At 38.3% G+C, this 26,416-nt stretch overlaps 1 protein-coding gene across 1 annotated transcript; it reads right to left on the bottom strand.

Annotated features, from left to right (window-relative positions):
• Positions 1-3,584: 3,584 nt before the first annotated feature.
• LOC105938605 (anoctamin-9) lies at positions 3,585-22,557 on the bottom strand. Its single transcript, XM_012880416.3, has 25 exons — positions 22,353-22,557; positions 22,131-22,217; positions 21,405-21,479; positions 21,187-21,309; positions 20,963-21,099; positions 18,972-19,021; positions 18,818-18,876; positions 18,033-18,112; positions 14,931-15,065; positions 14,741-14,834; positions 14,597-14,657; positions 12,846-12,928; positions 12,642-12,746; positions 12,213-12,371; positions 12,095-12,131; positions 11,129-11,240; positions 10,965-11,022; positions 10,745-10,842; positions 6,322-6,515; positions 6,078-6,230; positions 5,857-6,004; positions 5,655-5,771; positions 5,465-5,555; positions 5,137-5,249; positions 3,585-4,538 (listed from the first exon to the last, which is right to left on the bottom strand). The coding sequence occupies exons 2-25, from the start codon at positions 22,149-22,151 to the stop codon at positions 4,514-4,516; spliced, it is 2,328 nt and encodes a 775-aa protein (XP_012735870.3). The 5' UTR covers positions 22,152-22,217; positions 22,353-22,557; the 3' UTR covers positions 3,585-4,513.
• Between the last annotated feature and the right edge of the window lie 3,859 nt (positions 22,558-26,416).

Genomic DNA, 26,416 nt, shown 5'->3' with positions numbered 1-26,416 from the left:
GGAGTGGTGTATGCAGTTCAGTGCAGTGAGGAATGTTCTGATCTTTATATTGGAGAAACCAAACAACCTCTCCACAGACGCATGGCTCAACACAGGAGAGCTACCTCCTCAGGTCAAGACTCTGCTGTCCACTTACACCTAAAGGACAAAGGACACTCTTTTGAGGACCAAAATGTTCACATTTTGGACAAAGAAGACAGATGGTTTGAAAGGGGTGTGAAGGAAGCCATCTACGTCAAGAGAGAAAGACCAACCTTAAACAGAGGAGGAGGCCTTAGGTTCCAACTCTCAAAAACTTACAACACAGCTATAGGATTAATTCCAGCCAATCGTCAACTTAACTCTCACCCTCATTCAGGTGATTAAAACATTGTTCCTTTAAGCCAAGCCAATAACAACTCTAACGACTCCTCGTTACAGAGGAGTGGACCAGTTTCGGTCCATTCCGCTGGCTTAATGGTTTTTACGACCGCCCATTACTAAGGGGTGGTCCTGTTTCGGTTGAATTTGCATGTTATCTAAGCCATTACAGGCCTTTGTCTGGTATGGTATAAAGCTTGTTACTCATCATTACTCCAGACTTTTTGAATTGAGAAAGCTTCCGGGAGAGGAAGCGAAACGTCTTCAACTACGGAAAACAAGTCCAGTTGCTTTGTTTTTTACCTTTTTTTTGGAATGACCATGACCTGGATGACTGAGAATCTTCACCAGCATACGTATCTTAAGAACAGTGCAGCAAATCATTAAAACCCTCAAATTATTATGGTATTCAAACCAAATATCAGTGTTTTTCTGTCAGATAATTTCTGGCCATATCTATATGAACCCTATTAATAGAAAACCATCTTCAAAGTTCTTCCGTAGATGGAAAATAAGAATATATCCAGCAAGCGCATAAGAAATGGATGCATATAAAATCAGAGTTGTGACTTTGTCTTTTTATAGTATAATATGTCCCATCAAGGAGTCAAATGGTGTCACACTTGAGAAAAGAATAGTGTTGGTGGTATAGAAAATCCATTCAAGCTGAAGGAATGTCAAGATCAACTTTGCTTTGTAGCACTTGTCAAAGGCTTAAAGTCCTAAAATCCACCTATGTTCCTCTCTTGGCCTTCTATGGTCTTTCTTCTCTAAAACTGAAGCCGTCGGCACAGACCACGCTGCAAACAGATTTACACCAAGCATGAAACATGATGTTAGAAATTTAATTTCTGATCCTTGAATATTTCTGTCTTTATAGCATTACATTTAACTTTCAAATGCAAACAAACTAAGCCATCTGGTTCTGTGCGCAATATTTGTTTTAGTAGAAATTGACAGTACTTTGTCCTGTGCAGCAGAAAAATGTTCAGGGCAATACGGGTCTTTGCGGTCTGATCTTCAGTAAAAAAAAAATAAGAGAGAGAGAGGGGGAAAAAAGTGCCATATTTGAATCGCTGCGTTGCATAGAAATGATCCGTCTGGAACGTGTGTGCATTTTATCTGCTAGCAAACTCACTCCATACTGCCATGAACACAGCAAAGAGCACTCAGCCATTATTGTCGAACAGCAAGCTCATCTGTGAACAAAAAAGATCAGCAGTGAGCACCAATCAGCAGGTAAGGTCAAGAAAGGGAGGTCAGTCGTTATAGAGATGTAACTGTGCAGGAAAATTGTCTGTCACAACACTTAGAGAAAGAAGCAATGGGAAAGCTTGCATGAGGGACTGTTGAACAAGCTGAGGCCATAGAGAAAAACAAAGATCTGGTGGGACGAGTAGACATGTGTATCATCCCAACCACACGAAAAACAAGGCCACCTTCACTTTATGTTTCTTTTAATAATGGTGGTGTATGAAATCAAATAAAGAGCTCAATGTGAATAAACATCAGAATAAGGATGCAATTGTTTTCTCTGTCCTACAAACATGTTTAATGTTTTAGTGATTAATAACATTTTCAGTTTTAACTTATTTTCTTATGAAAGTAAATCAAAGGTTTTACTAAATATCTATCTATCTATCTATCTATCTATCTATCTATCTATCTATCTATCTATCTATCTATCTATCTATCTATCTATCTATCTATCTATCTATCTATCTATCTATCTATCTATCTATCTATCTATCTATCTATCTATCTATCTATCTCTCGTCCTAAGAGGATAGGCGTATCATTTAAAATTAAATGGTTTAGCCTTAACCTGATTATAAGGGGACAAGTATCACTTGTACGGTTGGTGTTACTGCAAATGAGAATAAGACAGTGATTCATTGGACCCTTGAAGCGCAGGCTCATAAGAGGTAATTTGAATGATTGCGTTCATGCAAAATGACAGATCTCAGATCAGTTTAAAAAGATCTGAATCACCTACCTTTTTACAAAAGAAAGAAATCCTCAATATTCCATAGACTTGATTATGACAAAAATATTTGCCACAGCACTAAGGGAAGTAAACATATGATGTAAAAAGGATTTAAAAAATAACAACTTATACATACTCTTTAAAACAAATGCATTTTAGATTTTTTTATGCAAAACAAAGGTTCAGAGCAAGTAATAGATGTAAAATAGACATAAAAAAGTGATTTTAGCACCTTTTTAAAAATTAAAAGTCTTGTTATAACAAAAGAAGGTTTCAGATTTTTTTAAAGCCTAAATTACATGTATTTTAAGTCTAACTCAGCAATGAATCTTACAGTATGGTTCTGGGTGTTACAAACATTATAGGAAGTACCTTTAAATACCTTTAGGGATTTATCTAGTTTAATTCCTTTTATTTTACGCCGACACGTTCACTAAATTCTTGTATTACAGCAAGTTTTATTCACAGTTCTTAAAAAAAAAACATTTTCCAGTGTATGGCAGTGTATGTAAAAAGAGTATGTTTACCTTGGCTCTGCATACATCTTTGATCACTGAATATCTTTGCTAAAGTAAACATTTACAACTGGAGACGACTTACAGGAGTAATAGGTAACATAATTAATGTAAAATCAACCAAAATCATTCTCATTTGTCACCTGGGATGGAACTAACATTCCCTGTAAAAAAAAATCGGTCCTCTCCATCAATAATGTCTTAGTCAAGTTTTCTCCTTTCAAACCCATACAGAACAGCTTCGGTGGAGAGTGTAGCCCATGTTTACTTCCTGGTTCCTGAGCCAATAATATGAGAGCTCCCAGGGTTCTCAAAACACAGAGCAGCATTTGACATTTTATCTTGGAAAAAGATCAGCAGCTTGCTAACATGGAAGCCAGTAAGAGAAGTGGAGTAGAAATAGAACATAATACAACATCATATTCCTATCCTGTGTTAGAAAAAAAATTAATGGCATTTCACAGTAACAACGGATCGTTGAGTAAATGGCTGGTCTCCATGAAACGTGTGTTGTTCCAATTTCAACAACTAGGTATTGCTTATTGTTCCTTTAAATATCCAGATTTGCGTGCCCCACTCAAGTCACCTTACCTAGCTAATCCGTGATTTATGACAACAAAGTTTTGAAAAACTGTATAACTTGAGAAGCTTATTAAAAAATATGATTATTATCATTATTATTGTTGGGGGGAAAAAACAACCCACATTTAAAATATGTCTCGTACACATAAAAGTCTCTTATTTTATTCAATAATACAAAACGTAATAATGCAAAACATTCTCATTTATATAAATAAACACTCAAATGTGATCTGAATAAAAAAAAAGCAACAAGCATTGTTTTGTTTTACAGTTTAAGGCATCATGATACCACAATCAGCAGTCAATAGTGTAGTAATATAAATAATTTGCAGGCTTTCGGCAGAACAATCATATACTGGATGGCTCACGATCACAGATCCAACACTAAGCTCTAAGCCAATACTCAGTATATAATACCACTAATGTAATAAAACGCAAGGTAAGTAACATCAGTTACGGTACACTTACAGTTCTGCTCAGAGGTTTACACCCATTCAACACGGGCACACGTTAGTAATATAGGACTTGATTTATATAAATCAATGATTTATATAAATACTATTTTATGAAATAACACATTAAATGATTATACAACATACAACCACAAAGACTGAAACCATAATACTTGGTGAATACATGACCATTTATAAACCTAATCCATAATTGTAACCCAGTGGCAATAGGAGAAAATCCTTGTTTTTAACAGTCTCTGATGTTGTATGTTATTATCGTTCCTCCTTAGTAAGAACAGGTTAAAATAAATCATTAAAACTCCAAAAGTGGTATGAAAATCATGCACATAATGAAAGTAAAATTCAAACCTTATCTATATGAGCCCAAGAACAAAACAAAAAAGAAATGTCTCTATGTAAAGTTTTTTGGTACATGGATTAGGCAGCACTTAAAAGTGTTAATTTCCAACACTGGATGAGAGGAGTCACTGTGTTTGATCTCTTCAGAATGGTGATAAAAGATGAGAGATGTTTCAACCCTTCCCAGTTTTGGATGTAGATGCACAAGGCCATACTGGGGTTGTATTTTCACAGTAAAATATGTCCCATCGAGGAGTTCAAACGCCGTCAGGCTTAAAAGACCTGCAGAAATTTATATTTAAAGTTAGGAAACATAGTTTATGTTAGATGTACAACTTTCAATGCTTCAGCTTGAATAAGAATATAATTGAATTTGACTATGAATGTTTAAGATTTCATTCAGTGCTTAAATATCCTCCTTAGCTTCATCAAGCACAGAAAAATGCAGTACGACAGAAAAAAAAGTCATCGCTAAAGTTAATTGCACTTCCTCTGCTGCCGAATGATAAGGTAAGTGATAAAAGATAATATTTCATGAGGATATACTGATACTCAATTGGATGAAATGTAAAAAAAAATGGCAAATTCCTTTAGTCACATTTTTTAGACATAATTTATCAAAATTAACAAATTCTTACAACCCCCCTGCAGTACCTTCCCCATGTTGGAGACCTCTGGTCTAGAGTACATACATTTTTAGTTTTTCTAGAGCATCATAGTTTTATTATGCTTCAATTTGAACAGTAATCATGCTATTTGCAGTAGCTGTGCAAGGAACATTATTTAAACACAAAAAACAAACACCAGCAACAGAGATATTATGACTTCTGGGAGTTTCAAATTCAGAGAAACAAAACAGAAACACATCTTTGTGACTTACTTAAGTTCCTCTTTAAGTCTGTCGAGTTTGTCAAAGAGTTTGTCATTCTTCACTTGCATTGGAGCCGCCGGGATAAACCAGGCTGCAATGAATTTACATATGACGAGAATATGCTGCAAGGAGAGCGGATAAAGAAGTTAGGAATGCCATATCTTTTTTCCATCTGTAGCCATGTGCTTTTTTTTTTTACAGCTTTGCATTTGGCTTTTAAAAGCCAACAAACAAAGTCACATTCATGTCTTGCTATTGTGTTGAATGAAAATAACAAACAAACAAAAACATTTAGCTCAGCCAGCTGGTGAAAGATTTTTGTTTTGTTAAGACTTACCTCAAAGAGGATAACAAAAGCAAAGCGCACAGCCAAAATCAACCAAAACTGTGGAGTAACATTAAAGTCACTGTTTCTGTAGTCTTTGTAACTGCGAAGAGATACAGAACAATACATGTATGTGTATTAAATATCAATAAACACCACTGCTTATATCAATAAATAAATAAATAAATAAAGGGTGACAAACCTGCATGACGTTGCATTGAAGCCATCAGGAGTGACCATTTGATAGTGTGTAAAATTTACTCTGTTGTCATTCATTGATGCAATGGACAGGGTGTTACTGATGTAACCAGCCATGCAGCTATGGCACAAAAATATTCAGAAGGGAATGTTTACATGGACCATTACAAAACATAACCCATTTAAAAAAGTGGATTAAGGCTCACTCTATATCTGTTGTTGTGCTGTTGACACATGGGCCATAGACATAACGATACACAAGTCGAGGGATAAAATCCGACGAGACCCCAATCACCAGCCCATTTACAATGACAGCTAACACACCAATAGCTTCCAGTATGTCTATCCAGACACCTGAGGAGAATGAAAAGGACCGTCAGACATTTGAATCCACAATAAAATGAAATAATCTACAGGTCATCGTTACCAATATTGTTGGTTTTCTTAGGAACCATTCTGCGCTCTAGAGTGAGCATCTTAATGGCATCCAACCGGATCTCAACCACATTATTGATTAAAGCAAACAGGGGGGCAAGCGGAAATGCTGCCACAAATATGGTGGTGAAGCTAAACTGGATCACTAAGGTGAGAGCACAGAAAAAAAAAATTATGTTAACCAAAACAAGTAGAGCATTTGTGCCAACAGTGCGTGCTGAGCACAAAGTCCATACCCATCTCCAAGAACTCGTTGAACAGGCTGAATGAGTCCACATGAGTGAGTTGATAGTTTTTGTGCCAGTCTTTGAGTTTGCACATCTCACACAGCTCGTCTCCGTCTTTGGCCTCAGATTCATCTTTCTGGTAGCAGACACCGCATCTCCTCTGCAGCTTAGGGGATCTTTTTCTCAAAAACTTGTGGATCCAGCTAATGCAAAGAACAGGCAGCTTTAATGTAGCCCAAATCAACGTTTTACATATCTGACATCATTATGATGCAATCTGATACATAGACAATGCAAGCTGATGCATGTAGAATGAACACGACACAACATACAATGACATATTATATAAAATGATCATATGTTGCAATACAATATGAAAATTTTAAGCTATGAAGACTCCTTAGACGGGCCATGGCTTAAGGATAAGCAGGCTCCAGGTTTGATGGAGGAGAATGATAGGAATAGGGTGAGAGTGATGTATGATCCACTCTGTAAAGAGATCAGTCAAAATAAGAAGATAATACTATAGTGTGATATGATAAGAATTGATGTAATATGATCAGTGTGCGATTTGCAAAAAAAAAAACAGAGGGGGGGGGGTAATTTCAAAAGTTGTATTAATGAATCAAAGTTTTATTAATAATGGTTAGCTAGCAGGTGCTCTTTCAGGTAGCTAGCTAGATCCAGTAGGTTAGACTTTTGTTTTTAAAACTTGCACCATCTACTGTCGGGACTCAGGAGTGGGTATTAATTTACTTTAACCGCTTTGAGCAGAAAATGTAATAATACTCTTTAAATACAAACAACAAAATTAATTTACAAATGTGAAGGACACAAGACATGTATTAATATCAATTTTGAAAACTCCATCATATTCAGGGGTTAAAGCAAAAACAATCAATTTATATTCCCATATATTCCCGGGCCGTGGACGTCATGCCACCTTAGTAACCTCATTTGCTTATTGTAACAAGTCCACTTTAACCAAATCTGACATTTCCATTGACAATTCCTGTATCTCTCCCACCTTCCAGCTTCAGAGCCTTGGCGCCATCCTGGACAGCCCTCTGCATAATCTCCTTCACTTTCCACATCCATAACATCAGCTGGTTTACTTTCATATTTACAGCATCAAGCAAGTTCTTCCTTCGCACTTTTGCCAAACTGGTCCACAGTCCACTCACCTTTCCACTTTACAATTTCAAAAACCTCCATAAACTGCAGCTAATTCAAAAGACAGCAGCTTCATCATTACATCATCTTCTTCACACCTGTACATTAACTCTACTGTCACATTCAATATAAATCAATATTCTCTGTGTCCCCACCTCTCGCTCATTGACTGCTGGAGATGGTCAACAGCCCCTCCACGACCTTCTTTGTTACAGAAAAGCGCAGGTGGAATAATATTTATGATTTTTTTTTTTTTACTTTTTCCGAATCAGACCCAGTCAAACCGGGACATCGTTTCACATTCCGACCCTCCTTTTTCTTCTTAAAAAAAAAGTGCGTCATGCTAAATTAGCCGAGCTACAGCGTTACTCTTTCAGTTTTAAAGGCATACTATGCAACATTTTTCAGTTAATTAATGTGTTCCATACCGTTTTGGATGATTAAATGAGTCATTTCAGGTCGAACAAAGGAAAATCAACCCCGGTTGCATAGTATACCTTTAAATAAAACATAACAGCAACAGACACACTTACCGGGGGAAGTTGTTGTCAGCTGTTTTATGCACTGAACTTTCTGACCTGCTGGTTTGCATAAATCTAAAGAAAACCTTTGACTACCGCTACTTTCATTCATGCATCTGTGGTCAGTTTGAGATTTTCTTTTAAAAGTTAAAATGATTGAACACCGATAAACCTCAGACTGGTAGATTTCCGCTTTGCAAAGACCCGCCCTACTCTCCTTCTGATTGGCTAATATCCCGGCTCTGCCAGATTTCATTGGTTAAGCGCAGCTTCTGTTTAAAATCTTGAATAAAAAGTCTACACGGAACATTTTGCGCTCATTTTCCAAATGACGAAAGTCCCTCACAGCGACGGAGAACATTAAACCCCTGATAATATTACTTATTCAGATCAGAAGGGGGAGGAATGTATCCCCCCCAGGGATAAAACACGAATGACCAGGGGGGGGACGTCACAACCAGAGGGGGGGAAAATCCCCCCCATTCCCCCCAGCAAATCACACCCTGAATATGATGTGATATAATGCAATATGATGCTAAATGACACAACACACTATTGCAAGGTACAATACAATAGGATGCAATATGATATAATACAATACAATAAGATAAACTGCATGATAGATAAGATGAAAGATAATGTAGTATGTGACATAATACAATGTCATGCTGTATTGGAGGCGCTGTTGAGCTCCTAAGATTGCAGTAAGGCATATTGAATCACTTCCTGTTTTCTGTTGCTGTGTGTGGATTGTGGTTTGGCGTTCCAGACTCTCTCGGTTTTATCTTAAATCTCTTTGTTTTGATTCTAACACATAAGCACATTTAAAACACGTTCTCTGTAGCTCCACTTCACATTTGGGAACTCCTCATGGTAAGAGGTCACTAGCCTAGCCTAGCTTTAGCCTTACTATGGTTTCCTCCCCTGTCCTTCCATCATTTTCCCCATCTCTGCCTAAGTCTCCACCTCTCTCCTGGTCTCTGTGTCTGATGTTTAGTTATTCCTCTGCCTCCTTTAGGGATAATGGTACGTGTAATACATGTAGTGTTTTTGTAGCTTTGGAGGCGAAGGTGTCAGAAATGGAGACCCGGCTCCGTGCTGTTGAAAACCCAGCAGATAGCCGAGGCCCCTTAGCCAGCTTCATGTAGTGGTCCCCCAGCAGTACCCGAGCAGCAGGGTTACCAGGCCGGATGGGTGACTATACCCAGGAAGCATAGTTATAGATTCCAGCCCCTGGGTCACCACCAACCCGTCTGCGTTTCTAACAGATTTTCCCCACACAGCGACACACCCGCAGAGAAGTCGACGTTGGTGATTGGCAGCTCCATAGTCAGAAACGTGGCACTAGAGACACCAGGGACCATAGTCAAATGCCTTCAAGGGGCTAGACGGCCAACATCAAATCCTACCTGAAACTGCTGGCTAAGGATAAGCGTAAATACAGTAAAATTGTTATTCACGCTGGCGGTAATGACAACCAGTTACACCAATTGGAGGTCACTAAAGTTGGTGTTGCTTCGGTGTGTACGTTTATTAAAACAATGTCGGACTTTGTAATTTTCTCTGGTCCCCTGCCTGATCTGACCAGTGATGACATGTTTAGCCGTATGTCATCATTCAACCTCTGGTTGTCTAGGTGGTGTCCTGAAAATGACATGGGCTACATTAATAACTGGCGAACTTTCTGGGGAAAACCTGGTCTGATCCTGAGAGACGGCATCCATCCCACTTTGGATGTTCCTAACAGAGCACTTCGCTTCATCAGCAGACTGCAGGTCTGCTGGTGGTTCCTAGAGTCTCTAAAAGTAGAATGGGAGGCAGATCCTTTAGCTATCAGGTTCCTCTCCTGTGGAAGCAACTACGAGCACAGATACCCTGAATACTTTTAAGACTAAGCTTAAAACTTTCCTTTTTGACAAAGCTTATAATTAGAGTGGCTTATGTTACCCTGAGCTATCTCTGTAGTTATGCTGCTATAGGTTTAGGCTGCTGGAGGACATCAGTATCTAGTTTTCTCACTCTGCCAAGTTCTCCTACTGTTCTTCAACTTGTTGTATTGTTGTTGTCATTTCAACATCTAACTTTTTATTCTCTCTGTGATTTTTCGTTCATAGCACGTAAGTACGCCTGGTCTGACGTTCGATTAGCTGTGACACCATCCATGGGAGGCAGATCATCCGCTATTACCATCTAACATAGAATGGATTCCTGGATCAATGTGTGCTTCTGTGCTTTTTGTGTCTCTGCTCTGTCTTCTCTAACCCCCAGTCGGTCGTGACAGATGAGCCTGGTTCTGCTGGAGGTTTTCCTCCCTGTTAAATGGGAGTTTTTCTTTCCACTGTTGCTTTGTGCATGCTTGGAATTGCTGCAAAGCCATCAACAATGCAGACCACTGTCCACTGTGGCTCTATGTTCTTTCAGGAGGAGTGAATACTGCTTGTCAAGACTTGATGCAGATGCAATCTGCTTGGTTCACTTAGATAGGAAAGTTTTTGACCAGTCTGTTTTATTTGATTGTATTTAACTTTGTAAAGTGCAATATGATGCAATATAATGTATTATATACAATAAGAAACTTGTCATACAGGATATTGTATAATATGATACAACGCACCATATGCACAAGATGACAAAACATTATGCAAAATTATACGGAATGATGCAGTATGAGAAAATATAGCCTAATATGGCACAAAACAATGTGACTGTAAGTGATTAACACAGTAAATAAAACTTACGGGCCACTGTACTCAACCACATTGCTGATGATTTGCTTCAGCACCATTATAATCATCATCTGAATGAACAAGTCTGTGAGACATCCACTTGGGTGACACTAAAACAAACACAGTGACAATTGTCGGAACAACACAGTCATATTATCCACTTAACAATTATGACAATTTTCCATCAGCCATACTATAATAAACAAGATATGTTAAATAGGTAATTGCTTACTTCTTCCAGTCTCCACTTCCCACCAATCCGTACATATTCCCCTGGATGGCCATTTATCCTGTCATCAGAGCATAAAACATTTAGTTACTTGTTCTGTAAGTCTAAGCCAATCAGGAAAAGAACAAGAGGTCTCAGGAGCCAGAGCATGAATCTTGAGGTTTTACCTGCCGAGAAAAAATGCCACATAGAAGAGAGAGGAGAAGTAGGTGAAGAACTGGAAGGTGAACATCTTGACAGTAAAACTCCTCTCTGTGGCAGCAAATGTTCTGGTTTTTTCTGTTAAAAGAAAACAAAGTTTATGTTTTGCCGCACTACTGAGTTTGCACAAAACCCAAAAGCATATCCAGTAGTACACTGTAAAGTGTCTTCTTTTTATGGTTTCCTCCTTTTTCACCTCTGGGTCAACCTGTTTTTTTACCTTCTTTTCTTAATTTGTTCCCTTCCACTGACTATAGCACTGTTCTTTAAAATTGCGTATGTAAACCTCTTAAAATCTATTTTTTTATTGTTAATTTTTTAACAAACAGAATCAGTGTGTTGTTCCTGAAGCACTTTTTAAATTTTCACTCTGTGAATCGACAGCCGCATCCCTTCCTTTCTTTTTAACTTGAACATCTCATTATCTAAATACGTCATATTATCTATTAATAATCATAATATTTAATAATTAAATAACTCTGTTGAACAGCCTAAATTTAAATATAGCTTTTTTTTCATAGTGTGCTTTTGCATTTCTAAGGGTCTTCTGAAAGAAGACCCTTAGAAATGCAAGTGTCAGAATAATCATCCTTCGTTTTTTCCATTGGTGTTTTTGATTTGACTTATATGGGCATCCAGCTGACACGTCACCAAAATTTACAGCTGCATGATAGTAAAAATTCTTGATTCGTGATGTGTAGGCAATTGGCAAATGTGCATGTTAAGCAGATTTTTGTCTTGCAACAAGACAGCTCTGGGGCCTGTTCTATACTTGGAAACCAAAAAAACATTTTAAGGCAAATTAATTAGAACAGAGTCTATTCTCTTCCATGTGTATCATTACTTATTTTTAATATTCAAGTATTCCCTACTTCCGGATTTAGCTGAAATTAGATATTCATGACACCAGGAACATGTAGAGTAAAAAATACCTATGTCACAGAGCTTCATAGCTACAATCCTGTTGACCTGCAAAGAAGAACAATACATGAGGATCCTCGAGACCATTGCAAAAATACCACTGAAATCTACATTTAGAGGTCTTAGTACCCGCGTCATGATGGTGATGATGAGGAAATGGAGCACAGCGCCTGCTAACATTGCTCCGATGTTGGAATGGCTGTTTTCGGAAGATTTTTTAGCCAGAAACCCTGCCACTATCACCCTGAACACCACCAACAAATGTGTCAAGCCAATAATCACCGCTATCTGGGAAAACAGAAGAAAACTGTGTCACTGCTGCCAATACATGGATAGCTAGTTTGTTCGTCTCACTATATATATATATATATATATATATATATATATATATATATATATATATATATATATATATATATATATATATCTATATCTATATATATATATATATATATATATATAGATAGATATATAGATATAGATATAGATATAGATATAGATATATAGATATAGATATATAATGCATTTTCATGAAGTGGAAAAAAAGATGTTTCTCACCATAATGGTGACACAGATCAATACCAGAGTGCTGTGGAGGTAAGAATGCTTGTACTCATTTGGGTGACAGTCACTATCGTTCACAATTTCCAGAATCAGTTCCTCCTGTAATAATAAAATTAAGTCATAAAATAGACAGAATCAACCTCCAATGGGCCTTAGTACTGCCTAAGTAAAAAAAACAATATACTGAACTGACTTTACCTCTGATTCAGACCACTCCGACACTTTCCATTCGCACACAAAAGTTGCCCGATGTCTCTTCCAGAACTCCAGAAACAGTGTTGCTGTGGAAAAAGGACATCTCTGTAAATACCCGATTATCAAATAAAATATATTTTCTGAGTGTTTTCAAAAAGAGTGTAATTAAGTTATTGATATTTGCATGTGATTGCAGTTTATTATCTGACAAAATCACGAAACAGGTATGCCAAATTTGTATTGAACTGATAAAATAATTTGACTCTGTTTTTACGTAAAATCCAAGAGTTTGGACTTTTTTAAAGAAAGTCATTTGTAAGAGTTGGCAGACTAAATTGAGAAGGTATTAAAAGATTCTACAATTTGCTATATATTTTTACACTCATAGTCTTTCTGTGCCATTCAGGACAGGACCTTCTAAAATCTTAAAGCTGCCTTTATCTATTTGGGATTTATTTGGGACCACAGACCTGAACGCCCAACTGGATTTGAAGGGTTCAGCCATGTTGTCAGTTTTTGAATTATTTAGATCACAGAAATTAATGCAGTCAAACACACAACAGAGTGTATGCTTTAAAACAGCTGTTAAAGCAGAATCTAAAAGTACTATGCACATACTATACACAAATCTGTTAAAAAGCCATTATGTATTCCCCTTTTCAAAAAGATTAGTTCCATTCAGGGAAAATTACCCCAAACCATAATGCTGCCTTGATATTCTTCTGCAGGTATGGTATGTTTTTAGTGATGCACGGTGTTGTTTTTGTACCAAAGTTGCAGTTAAGTTTCAATAGACTATGACACATTATCCCACAAGGCTTTGTAACTTTTAGCCAGACTTGGGAACCCATCACTGACCACAATTCATAAAAGGCCTACACTGTATATTCTACATGTTAACACACACACACACTTAAGAGTGCACACATTTATGCAACCAGGTTTTTCTGTTTTATTTCTTATATTTTTCTTTTTCATACTGTTCAAATGTACATTGTACGTCACAATACAAGTGACACACATTTTGTAATTGTTTATTAATGTTCCCCTTTACATCACAATAACCTGGCACTTTAATAGAAGCGTGTACACTTTTGAGAGCCACTATGTTTGAAACTGTATGTATAATGTTGATGTGAAAAGTCACTATATATTCAACCTAGTGCATTGAATTCTTATTTTTAAAACACATTGAATTTTTGTATAATGCATGATAATGCTGCAACGAAACACCAGTGCTTAAATCACTTGTTTGGAGTCCACAATCAACATTGCATTCATCCCTATGAACAGTGTATGCCAACTTCTGACTCACAATGAAGATATAATTTAGTCTGAAGTGTCTAATTTGAAGCACAAGTCAGTTTATTTTTTATTTTTTTTATTTCCCTGCCTTTTTAGAAACGATATTATATATTATTGTAGGTTTCATAAATTACTGCCTGCTTATCTACTCCCACAGACAGATGGCGCCTGTTTCAGGGATAAGCAGCCAAGAGGAGTAGGTTTTAAATTATCTTGGCAGTGAACTTCTTGATATTATAATAACTGGCAGCTAGGTAAAATAAATCTAAGGCAGAAAAATTTGCAATTGTACAAGGTGTCCTGTGCAGATAAAATGTTTAGGCAAAGAGAGACATTGGCATTGTAACAGAAATGTTCAGCAAATTTCCTGTTAATAGATGTGTCTGATCTTCATCACTGTGTGGCATAAAAGTAAGTAATCTGTGTGTTTTATCTGCTGACAAACTCACTCCATATTGCCATGAACATAGCGAAGAGCACCGTGCCATTGTTGTCGAACAGCAGGCTCAGCTGTGAACAGAGGAGATCAGCAGTGAGCACCAAGAAGCAGGTATTAACCACTAAGCCATTTAGTAGGAAACACCCTGACAAACCTTGGCATATGAGCAGGTCTCTGAAAGCTTCCACACTTTGCAACCCTCGTCACAAAGCGGACACATGACTCTGTCAGATTCACAAACCTCTTTTCTACAAGACAGTAAGGTCAGCTGTTATGGAGGGGTAATTGCAGAGGAAAATGGTCTGTCACATCACTTAGAGAAGGAAAAATGTTTTAAAGCTTACATGAGGGGCGAACTGTTGAAGAAGCTGAGGCCATAGAGAAAGGCCAAGATCCCTATAAGAGCTGGTGGGATGAGTAGCCATGTGTACCATCCCAGCCACAGGAAGTACAAAGCTACCTTCTCCCCAAAGTAGTTCCTGAAAAAACACACAAATGGTGAGGAGAAAAACATGAGAGTCAGAGAAAGGGCAATACTTTTATCATCTCCACGAGTAAATATAAACCAATACTGCAGATGAATGTGTATTTTAAAATAGTTTTGTATATCGTTGCCACTTGGACAGCTTTGTGAAAAGGTATTGCCTCCTTCCCCTGTTTCTTTTGTTAAAACCTAAAGGTTATAAGGTAAATCAGACAAAGATGTCCAAAGCCTGATATGTAAAAATGTTTTCAAATTCTAATTTTATCAGTTATAGGAAAGCTGGTTCTTAGTGACATACAGTAGCACAGAAGTGCTATATATCCTATTCCAATATTTGTTCTCGACAAAAATAAAATCAACATCACACAGTAAAATTAACACTGCTGACATACAGTTTCCTTCATGAGTGAATGTCTGCTTCCAATGAATGTATCCTGGTTTGTTGCTCGTGATGGTTCGGCGGAGTGAGGAATCAATAGATGGATTAGGACCTGGTCAATCTATGAGTCACCTCTCACCTACAGTCATGAGATACTGATTTTGACAGAAAGCAGGAGATCTTGGTTAAAGCCGGTTTAAATTAGCCTCGTTTGCTTGGTGGCTCAACTCAAGGATGGAAAGAGTGGAGAGCTCTTTATAGGAGTTTATAGTATAATAGTATAGCTTTAGTCTGTGAGGCATCCACCTTGTCTGCTTTTAAGACCAGGTTTAAAACTTTCCTTTTTGACAAAGCTTATAGTTAGAGTGGCTTATGTTATCCTGAGTTATGTCTGTAGTTATGCAGGTATACGTTTAGGCTACTGGAGGACATTAAGACCTATTTCTCTCACTCTGCTGAACTCTCCTACAATTTGTTTTTCTTTTAACTTTATATTCTGTTTTTTTTTTCCTCTAGTAGGTACATTTTGCCTGACATTCTGTTTAGCTATGACAAAGTCCTGGAGGGCAGATCGTCTGCTGTTATCCTCTCTAACATAGAAAACATTTCTGGATCAGTACTTCTGTGCCCTTTTTTGTGTCTCTGCTCTGTCTCCTCTAACCCCCAGTCGGTCGAGGCAGATGGCCGTTCACACAGAGCATGGTTCTGCTGGAAGTTTATTCCTGTAAAAGGGGACTTTTCCTCTCCACTACATGCATGCTTGGTATGAGGGATGGCTGCAAAGTCAATGACAACACAGGTGACTTCCCACTGTGACTACACACTCTTTCAGCAGTGAACGCTGCAAGTCAATCACTTTGTCCAATCGGCTGGTCTTCCTTAGATAGGAATTATTTTTACCAATCTTTCAGTAGGCTTAGGTTGTACACCCCTAAATGTTCTGCTCAGCTTCAGTTTGTCTTTGATGTTTTTTTTTTTGGACATAAAGGGCTTTATTGCTGCTCTTATTATTATTTGGCTTTTATCCGAAAGCAAGATATTTCCCTGGGGTTTTATGTGGTTGGCCAACACGAAGTAAAGGATAGTAATGTATGGAAATAATTCATAGTTTTATTTTTCTTCTATTGTTTTAGAAACCCTCTGAAGGTGAGATATGCATTTGTATTAAATTGGACTCCTCTGAGTCAATAATAAGCTTCAAGTCTTCAGTCTCTATCAGCTTTTTGCAAATCTAGAAACTGATTTTATTTTCCATTCTTCAATGCAAAATAGCTCAAGCTCAGTCAGATTGGATGCAAAGCATCTGTGACCAGCAGTTTTCAAGTCTTCCTGCTTATTCATAATAGAATTTAGTTTGGACTTTGACTAGACCATCGTAAGACACAAATATGCTTTGGTTTAAAGAGCGCCTTCAACGCACTTTTAGGGTTTCACTTTATCCAAATTTGTTATGGGACCACCTTATCAAAAAACTAATTAAATGTGTTTTCCCAAAACTGTAGACCTTATAATGACAACATTAAAAAAGTTACATTAAATTATATTAAAAATAAAAAAGCTGGAAAAAAATCCCAAATGTATAAACATCCACAGCCTTTACATTGAAGGTTAAAACTGAGCTCAGGTGACTCCTATTTCCACTGATCATCTTTAAGACGCTTCTGTATCTTAAATGAAACTGTATGCAATTTTTATAAGTTCAGTTGATTGGACAGGATTTGGAAAGGCACACACCTGTCTGTGTAAGGTCCCACAGTTTATAGTGCATCTTAGAGATCAAGCATGAAGTCAAAGAACGATAGACATCTAAGACAAGACTGAAGATCTTGGGCCATAAATCTAAGGAAAGCTGCAGAAAAATATTGGCTGTTCTAAAGGTCTCAATGGGTACATTGGCCTCCATCATCCTTAACTGGAAGAAGTTTGGAACTACCAGGGGTCTTCTTACAGCTGGGGTGGGGGGGGGGGGGGGGGGGGGGCTTAGTCAGGAAGGTGACCTATAACCCAATGATCACTCTGGCAGAGCAACATTGCTCTATTGAGAGAAGAGAACCTTGCAGACAACCATCTCTGCAGCAATCAGGCCTGTGTGGCAGAGTGGCCTGACGGGAGGAACTCTTCCCACCTGGAGATTCTCAAAAACCACCCGATGAAATCTCACACCATGATAAACAAAAACCTCTTGTGTGATCAGACAAAGACTGACCTCTTTGGCCTAAATATTAGGTGTCACATCCAGAGGAAACCAGGCACTACTCATCAAGACGCCGACATCGTCCCTTACAATGAAGCAGTGTGTGCATGTGTAAAATCTCTGCATGCACCTTTTCACACTTTTCAGATTTGTAATTGTGAAAAAAATATCCAAAAGTCCCTGTAACTGTGATTTTAATACCTAATGTCTGTTTCATGAAAGTTTGTTACAGTAATATGACGAGAGAATTCTCTGCTGCCAGTTTACTCCACTAGTTACACAATGTTGGTGGTATCTTGGCTGTTTTGTTTCTGAAACAACCCTGCAGCCATTTAATCAGCTGCATAAAAAGCAGAATAATGAGGAGGCTGTTGTTTTGCAGTCCAAACCTGACAGCAGTTATGGGTTGCCCTTGGAGACAGGCTGACCATCGTGCCCAGCTCTTCTTCAGCTCTTTCTGTCTCCTTCTCTGAAAGCGGAGGCACAAAATCAAAGGAAATCTTCAATATGAAAAAAAGAGCTTTGAACAAACTGCGTCCACGCTGCATGCTACGGGACAAATAAAACAACAAGGCTTGCAGCTTGAGAATGTGTTATGGTTAAATTTTTTAAAACCTTTGAACAGATTTTGCCAATTCGGTTAACACTATCCACCAAGTACCCAAAATGATTGGCGCTGCGCATCAGAATGAATTTCTTGAATACATAGCTTTTTAAGTTATCCTGCATGAGGTTGTCTAGAAAACAGAAGGCAAACATGCTAATGTTTTCCCAGTCACGCAGTAACACTGTATGCTCACACACATGCCTGCGTACTCCCAGGATGACTACCCTGGATGACTCATTGTGTTAACATGATTTGCATGGCATGTCTGTGAGCAGATATCCTTTGGCTACAATGTTTCGTTAAGAATGCCATGCGCAGGCCAAGTTTCACCCTGTGATCTTAAAAGCATTTGAGAAAGGAATGATATTTAGGCAAGCACAATGGACAACATCCAAGCTAAGCATTCAAACCTGCTTCGCACTATTGGACAGACCTGTTCAAGTGTTATTTTATTAAGCTCAGGTGCAATTAACAGAGTGTACTAGGTAGCTGTCGTGTAATTACACATTTTAGACCTTAAATTGTAGCTCTTTGTGTTCAACAGTGATGTAAAGTTGGGGATTTTACCTCATGTAAACAGAATCTTGCCTCAAAAACCTTCGCCTTCAGAAGATCCCGCAGATTTTCTGGAAGGTTACCAGCAGAGAAGGATAAGATGAAAAATGAAACGTTGATTAAGAGGACTTTTTAAGAGTCTGGATTGTCAACAGCTCTAACTCACCTCCTGAGTGGATACATGTGCGATGTATTATGAAATGGACGATCCTTATCCTGCAATAAATGGATAAGTGTCACTTGTACATCAGTGTTGTAGCAAATGAGGGTTAGCATGTCATTCATTCAACATGTCCTGAAAAATGATCATTTAAATTATTCAATTTACTCAAGAGGACAGACTATACGATCTAAAGATTAAAAGTTTCTAAATTAATAGTCACAGTTAGCTGTGACGGTGAGGTATGATTCTCCCACTGAGCTGCATTTTACCCTGCAGGGCGGTGCTGAGTGGCGTGCTCCTGCACACCGGCTTCTCGTCAAGCTCTTCAGCTGGAGACTTAAGAGCAGCTTCCTGCCGGGTCATTTAGCGCATGTGCCACACGTATGGCACCTCTAGCGCCTCCATGATATTTTGTGTGAATCTGTTAGAGAACACCTTGCTGTATGCTAACCTCCCCCGCTCTGAATCTTCCTAAGGTTACCTCCTGAGTTCTGCCATGGCTCCTCTACTCAAACCTCCTCGTGTCATAATCTCACGGACGACTTCCTTCCACGACCGGCATCAAGCTCCTCTACATGGGAACCTCCAAACCCAACCTGTCCGTCCTCATACGCGCCACCATCTACTCACAGCTCACCACCAAACCAACACTCCCAGTGTCTGCTCGCTCCTCCTGCCTCAAATCGGTCCACTACGGACCAATGAGATCAACTCTCTGATCCACTCACCTCTACTTTCAACATCTGTTTATTCACTCGGCTCATCTCTCACCCTTCTCCTCGCAGGGATCTGCTATTCCTTCCATAATAAAGACCCCCACCCTCCAGACCAGAGATCTTCATTCCCTTGTATTTCAATAAACCAGCAAACGTTGATCATTGTCGTCCTTTATGTCGGTCAGAGGTTTGCTTCAAAATTATGTTTACGCATCTTGGCATACATTTAATTAATTTTGTGAGCAAACTTACTTGCGTTTATGCATTCACACATGTTGTATTCCAGTAAATGCAATTTCTACCAAACAAGAATTGGGTATGCAGGTTTTGAAATGGTGGGTTTTCCTTTGATCTCCTCATAGTGAGAATACTACAAACAAGCTCAAACATACCCACTACTATTGATGTAAATGTCCCGTATGCAAGTTGCAGAAAGTCCACATGCTTTTTGTTGCCACTAAGAAGCTTCATGCTATACTGGCTGCATATTTGATGAAATCTTAAACGTATAGTCCACAAAATTCAATAATGAAGTTGGTGCTATAAGGCCACTGAAGAAGCTTCAAGAAAGGCATGCAAAGTCATTTTGGTGTGTATTTGGGACTAATGTCATGTTCAAATACAAAATGATCAAATTTCCTGTCATTTGCATTGAGCTCTTTCTTTTAGATGAAAGGAAATTGATTAAGGACGCTCCCTTTCCGTTATAACTAATTTGCAGCTGCAAAGAATCCATCTGTCAAGCATGATGGTGGCAGCATCATGCTGAGGGCCTTGTTTGCTGCTATTCGTACATGTGGATCAACTAATTAAGAAACCATAACAATCTCACTTCTTTTGTTCAGGCCTCAAACAGTACTAGGACCCCAAACAAACATTAAAACTGGTTTTGAAATGGAAAGCGTAGGAACACTTTAAGCTGCTGGAACCTAAACTCTACTTAAAATTCATGGGCAACACTTTAAACTGGAGCCTATGTTAAACAAATTTCACACAAAACTAAAATGTATGCACCCAGTTCTTGTTCTTAAAATGCACTGACCTTGCATGTTCCACCCTCAAAAAGAAAACAATTTAACGCCTCCAATTCTGGCATTCGTGCCCATGATGAAGGTATGTAAATGTCTGACCTGAACTACAGCATGCAAGGTTTTTAGTGATTGTTCGTATGAAAACAGGCAATTACGATGATAATATCGCAGCAGAAAAAGAAACAATGCTTAAAATAGCATTGAAAATTGTTTTGAATGCCAAGCATAGCAAAGTAGCTTATCTTACCTTGTGCTCAGAGAAAGGTCTTTTTGATTCGAGCTCCAGTTGCAGGTGTCAGATACTTTCAGCAGATACATGTACTTCTGGAATATTTCCTTCGGTGCTTGGATCCCATAGAAGACGAGATAATTATCGGAGATTTTCTGACAGGAGGAAATTGAGACCAATCTGGGTCACCTATGCCACAAAGAACAAACTGCATATGCTTTTGCTCGTTATGCAAGACCCACTGTCACTTTGAAATTCTTCTTCCTCAGCTCGTTGATGAATTGGGTCTGTTTAATGAAGGCATCCCTCTCCTGGTCATCGATCGTTTTGGCGACCAGGACGTAGTCGTATGACAGCGAAGTGAACTGTGAGGGCAAAAAAAAGATGCCGATCAAACCTTTCTGTGAATAATGGGGATGGTATTGGGTGGAGTTAGGATCGGTAAATTAGTTCATCTCACCACAGGAGGAAATGAGGTATGCTCATTTCCATTTTCCTTCACCACTCCCATTAATTCCAGCAGCTCCATACTTGACTTTATCACAAAAATAATAAAAAATTGAACAATTCTAAACAACCACAGTCACAGTAAATAGCATTTACAGCAGTGTTAGAAATTATAGTGTCATATTACTAGACAAAACATTTCATCGGTCAGATTGTAGGTCCTAGATTTAAATCTTGCAAAAACAACAACAGCAAAAAAATCAGTGGAGAGCAAAAGAAAATCCCCTGCTAAAGAATCCAGTCTAACTATAATATGGAGGTGTGTCAAGGAATGCCAGAGAGCAACTGTGAACCTGACTCACCACAGAGCACTTCCAGTGCTCCATCTAACTCCAACCTAACCTGTCATTGTGCTGTATCTCAATTAGAGTGGCGATCCATGTTATTCCCATACATCTAAAGCTGTTATCTCGGTCCAGAGGCACACATCTGACACCACTGTTACCGTTTGACTGTGCAAATAAATTCAAACTGGCTTTGGATTAACGCTGGTGTATGTAATCAGGTTTTTCAATGGGTCTGATTGGAGAGGGTTTGCCTCACAGGAACGAGTCCGTCCGCGATGCTTTAAAGAGCAGAATAAGAAGTGCCTTTAAGGGGCGAGCCTTGAACAACAGAACAAAGATCTGGCCCCTGAACAGCTCAGTGTATCTACATGATTATTAAGGGGATCGCTCACCTGCCTCTTGTGGCCCGGCATGATGAGGGGAACCAGCGGCGACCTCCCAGATAACAACAACCTTTCTCTCCAGTGTCGGCGAGCTCTCTGTTATCCCCAGCGGAATGACAGAAAGAAGAAAAAAAAATGCAATCTCCAACAATCAGTCGCAAACTTCCGGATTACACCAGGAAGAAACGCGTCGTTGTTTGACCAGCAAAGGTATGATAGAAGCGGCTCTACCTGTTGCTGGTTTCAGAGCATTTATCTAAACTGACGCCACCTTTTGTGGCCGTGTCAGCTCCTCAGTCCATGCGAATAAAGCGAGTAGAAACCAAAAAAGGAGACCGCCGCCCGCTGTGTTGCACTGTTGGCAAAGCCTAAATGAGACTCTGGACGTGATTTGTCAGGTGAGACAGAATGGAATGAGATGTATTTCTGCGTTGCCTCCACCTCCTGTGGACGGTGGAGTTGCGCGTGTCCGCCGCTAGATGGCAGCAAACATGCTGACGTCTACGCGTCTGCCGGAGCTCTGATTGAATCATGTCGCACTCATCTCTGACATTCATCAAGAGACAATTCGTTCAAAACCTTGAGCGTATAAAAATCCTTAAAGCTGCATCACTTCTGAACTCCTCATGGAGCAGCGACTTTGTGCGTTGGGGTATTAGATCAACAAACTTAAAACCCAATATTTGCAAACACAGGATAAAACGACCATTTTTCTTATCCTCCCTGTCTGATGTTAAAGTGGGCCAAACATTATATATATATACTGTATATACACAATAAATTATATATTAAATACATTTGAACATTATGGAAAAGTTAATTTATTTCAGTGACTCAAGTCACTAAGGGAAGCACATTATATAGATTAACATTGACTGATGCTGTTCTAAAGCCTTTATTTTTGTTAATTATCATATTTTTCTTCCCCAGCCAGCTAATAAAAAACACAGCATATAAGAGTAGAATATTGCATCAGGCCAGTCTTCATGTCGAGATGGGAATTTTTTTTATACCAGCTGAAATGGTACTTTTAATCTGAAAAACAAAACACACACATACACACACACACACACACACACACACACACACACACACACACATATATATATATATATATATATATATATGTGTGTGTGTGTGTGTGTGTGTGTGTGTGTGTGTGTGTGTGTGTGTGTATGCTCTCACACTATATTCTACATTACTCAAAGTTGCTAAATGCCACAATAAGTGACCTGGTTGACCAAAACAGGAAGTTTTAATGTCAGGCTGTGATGTGATGAACATGTCATGTGTCTTTCCACAAGCTTTACATAAAGATGTGGTTTAAAGCTGTAATTGTAATAAAATATATCAAGTTATTAACACTTTGGAATTAGTGTGTAAGCAGCAGAAACACTAAAATTACCTTAGTGGACATAAACAGTCTTACTCTTGGAATCTATAACATTTCCCGAGTCTTACATTATAAACACTTAGCAGGTTTATATTTCCAAAATTACAATCAAATCAAGAGAGAGAGCGAATATGTATGGAAGATATGTCAAAATACAAATATGACCTCACTCATGATTAGAAGCGGTTAAAATAGCTGGCTATCTGGGATTCCATGTAGAGAATGAACTCACCGTATCTGAATGTTCCTTCGTAACAGCTTAATTCTCTAGAAATGAAAGGTCTTGAAAAAAAGTCTGCCTCAACAGTTTTACTTCCTTATCCAGTTTTGAAAAATGTCGACACCTTTGTGTAATACCTAAAAAAAAGTGTGACTTAAACAGTAAAATATAGAATCAGCAATGAAAAAAAAATCAGAAAGCGTTAACCGTTTTGAGAAACCTTTAACCTTAAAGTATTGACATTTTTCAAATTTTGTCACATTACAGTCATAACCTTCTATACTGTTTTTGTTGTTTTTGTGATTAGACCAACCCAAACTACTTCATAATTATGAAGTAGGAAAGGAAAATTATACTATCATCATCATACTGAAGTTAGTCTCTGCTAAACACTTAAGTTCAGTCAGATTATATGGACAGCATATGTAAAAAAAAATGTTTTGTGTCATTCACTTATTTTGATATAGCTGTAATTAAATACTGTCATCCGGACAAAAGTGTGAGTTTGCTAATCAGCCAATAGAGACAAAGTCTACTCAACTCCAACAATGATATATAGCATGCCTGGATCTGTGAGTTTAGTGTTTTTTTATGTTTAATTTACCTGTTTTACGTCAACTTCCTGTTTTATTTTGTAAAACCATTTCCTTTCGGCTGTTTGGTTGTTTTTGTTTTTTCTTTCCTTTCTGTTTGCCCTTAGCTCACCCCGGAGCTGTGTTTGCCAGAATTCTAGTTGTCAGCATTTGATCCTTGTTTTTTAGTTTTTCTGTATCTGGATCATTGTCTTGTGTTAGTGTCTTGATCTCCTTTGTCTCATGTATTCACTTTTGACATGTGTATTTTCTAGATTTCTTCTCAGTTCTGTTGTTAAAATCCCTGGTTTCTGCTTTGCTTTTGTATCAGGATCCATCGCCTTAATTAAATTATGGTATAATGAACAGTTCTAATTATTAGTTTTAGAGAAGCATTACATTTAGCGTAAAACATTTTGAAACGTGGATTATCTCTCAGTTTCTATATTTTCACACGCTGTGTCTGGGTCCGCTTCCCAACCATCTCATTTGGGTGTTGGAAAAAAAAAAAAAAAAGGTAAAGCAACACGATGGGGTGGTCCTATGTGCCTTGTTATTAGAGACGAGTTTACCATTAGCCTCTGAGACCTCGGAGGGCAGTGCTCACCCAAGCAGGCCCACATCCCAAAGAGAAGCGACATGAGGTTGGAGAGAAAAGCAGCGCGGTGGTATTAAATAAGCGGCTGTATTTCTGCAGCCGGCCACACCCAACAGACAAGGATCACATAATTACACCCGAACAGGACTGTGTCAACCACTTGAAAGCTGACAGAGGAGGGCCACTGCTGCTGGATTTGGCCGCAGTGGAAGTACAGAGTGTGGAGGAGGCTGGGAGGGGCGACGACGAGCTGTGAGAGAAGGTTGAATTCCTGATCTTCATGTTAGAAAGGGGAACAAACACTTAGCAAGCGCAGTTGTTTAAAAAGAGGCGCCATGCATTGGTCCTGCTCTAAATAAACCACTAAACTAAGCATCCTGGCTGCTAGCAAGAGATGCCATGTCTAAATAAGGCTCACTATTATATATATATATTACTACAGTTTACACATGTGTACTATTTGTACACGTCTGCAAGACTGAGCAGACGTTAACATTTGTGAGATTGTTGATGTAAAAATGTTTTGGGTGGCACAAAGTTAACTTATTTCCTGTTTAATTCGTGGACATTTTTGTTTAAGCAAATTAAACAAATGAATCATCTCAGTTCTCACAGAGGAAAAGGGATAAATGGGAAACAAGGTAAACCAGAATATCCGTTCTCTTTACATTTGTGTTAGGACTGAAAGTGCATGTTTATTTAGACACTCTTTGTTTAACACTACATCTACAGGAAAACAATCACTGGCAGAACATATTTGCACAGAATAGTTGTTCAGGAAAGTAGATGATACATAAAAAAAAAAAAAGTTCATGTATCATTTATCTCTCCCCATTTAAAACCACGCATGGGCAATACAAAATCTAAATGCAAAGAAACAGAGTAGTCCTGAATTTGTAGAAATGGATGCATTCATCGTAGATCCAAAACATGAAAAGGGTCTCATATTTGCCTAGACTAATAGAAAGGTATCAGTTTGGTAGGCTCATTTATTTATAGATGAATTTGGAAACTTATTTTTGTCTACATTCAGCTTCAAGGATGGCATATGGGGACAACTTGGTTAGCCTAAATAGGGACCCAAAAAACAACTTTCACATTAGTCACAAATTATGAAAATACTATGTGTAAACACTACAGGCTGGCTTTTGTTTCAAGACTTAAAGACAATATAGCTTTATTCATAAAACACTTTAAAACAACACAGATGACCAAAGTGCTGTACACCGATAATAAAACGAATAAAATGCAGAAACCTCCTTGCCAGCTCTTGTTGTTGAAACGGCAAAAGTTTGAAAGAGTGTGTGGTAATAGAAGATAGCTTCACAGTTTGGATGGGTTACATTCCTGCAAATACACCATAAAAAAAAAAAAAACGATGACGTGCAATTTAAAATATGTCAAGTTTAATCCAGAAGTGAATATGATTTGATTAGTTTTAACTTATTCTTACTGATGTTGAGAGACTGGAACATTTGACATATTACCCATTTGTGGGTTTTGAAATAACTT

This window comes from Fundulus heteroclitus, chromosome 2 (assembly GCF_011125445.2).
Source record: "Fundulus heteroclitus isolate FHET01 chromosome 2, MU-UCD_Fhet_4.1, whole genome shotgun sequence".
In the NCBI taxonomy this organism is placed as follows: Eukaryota; Metazoa; Chordata; class Actinopteri; order Cyprinodontiformes; family Fundulidae; genus Fundulus; species Fundulus heteroclitus.
The sequence above is the reverse complement of the archived record's forward strand: the minus strand, read 5'-3'. Positions and strand labels throughout refer to the sequence as shown.

What these genes read in the sequence shown, in the direction of transcription:
- LOC105938605 (XM_012880416.3), bottom strand. Translation starts at nt 22,151, where the DNA reads ATGCCGGGCCACAAGAGGCAG. An exon ending in ATACCTCATTTCCTCCTGTG is followed by an intron (nt 21,310 to 21,404) that starts GTGAGATGAACT and finishes TTGCCCTCACAG; the next exon opens with TTCACTTCGCTGTCATACGA. An exon ending in CACATGTATCCACTCAGGAG is followed by an intron (nt 18,877 to 18,971) that starts GTGAGTTAGAGC and finishes GTAACCTTCCAG; the next exon opens with AAAATCTGCGGGATCTTCTG.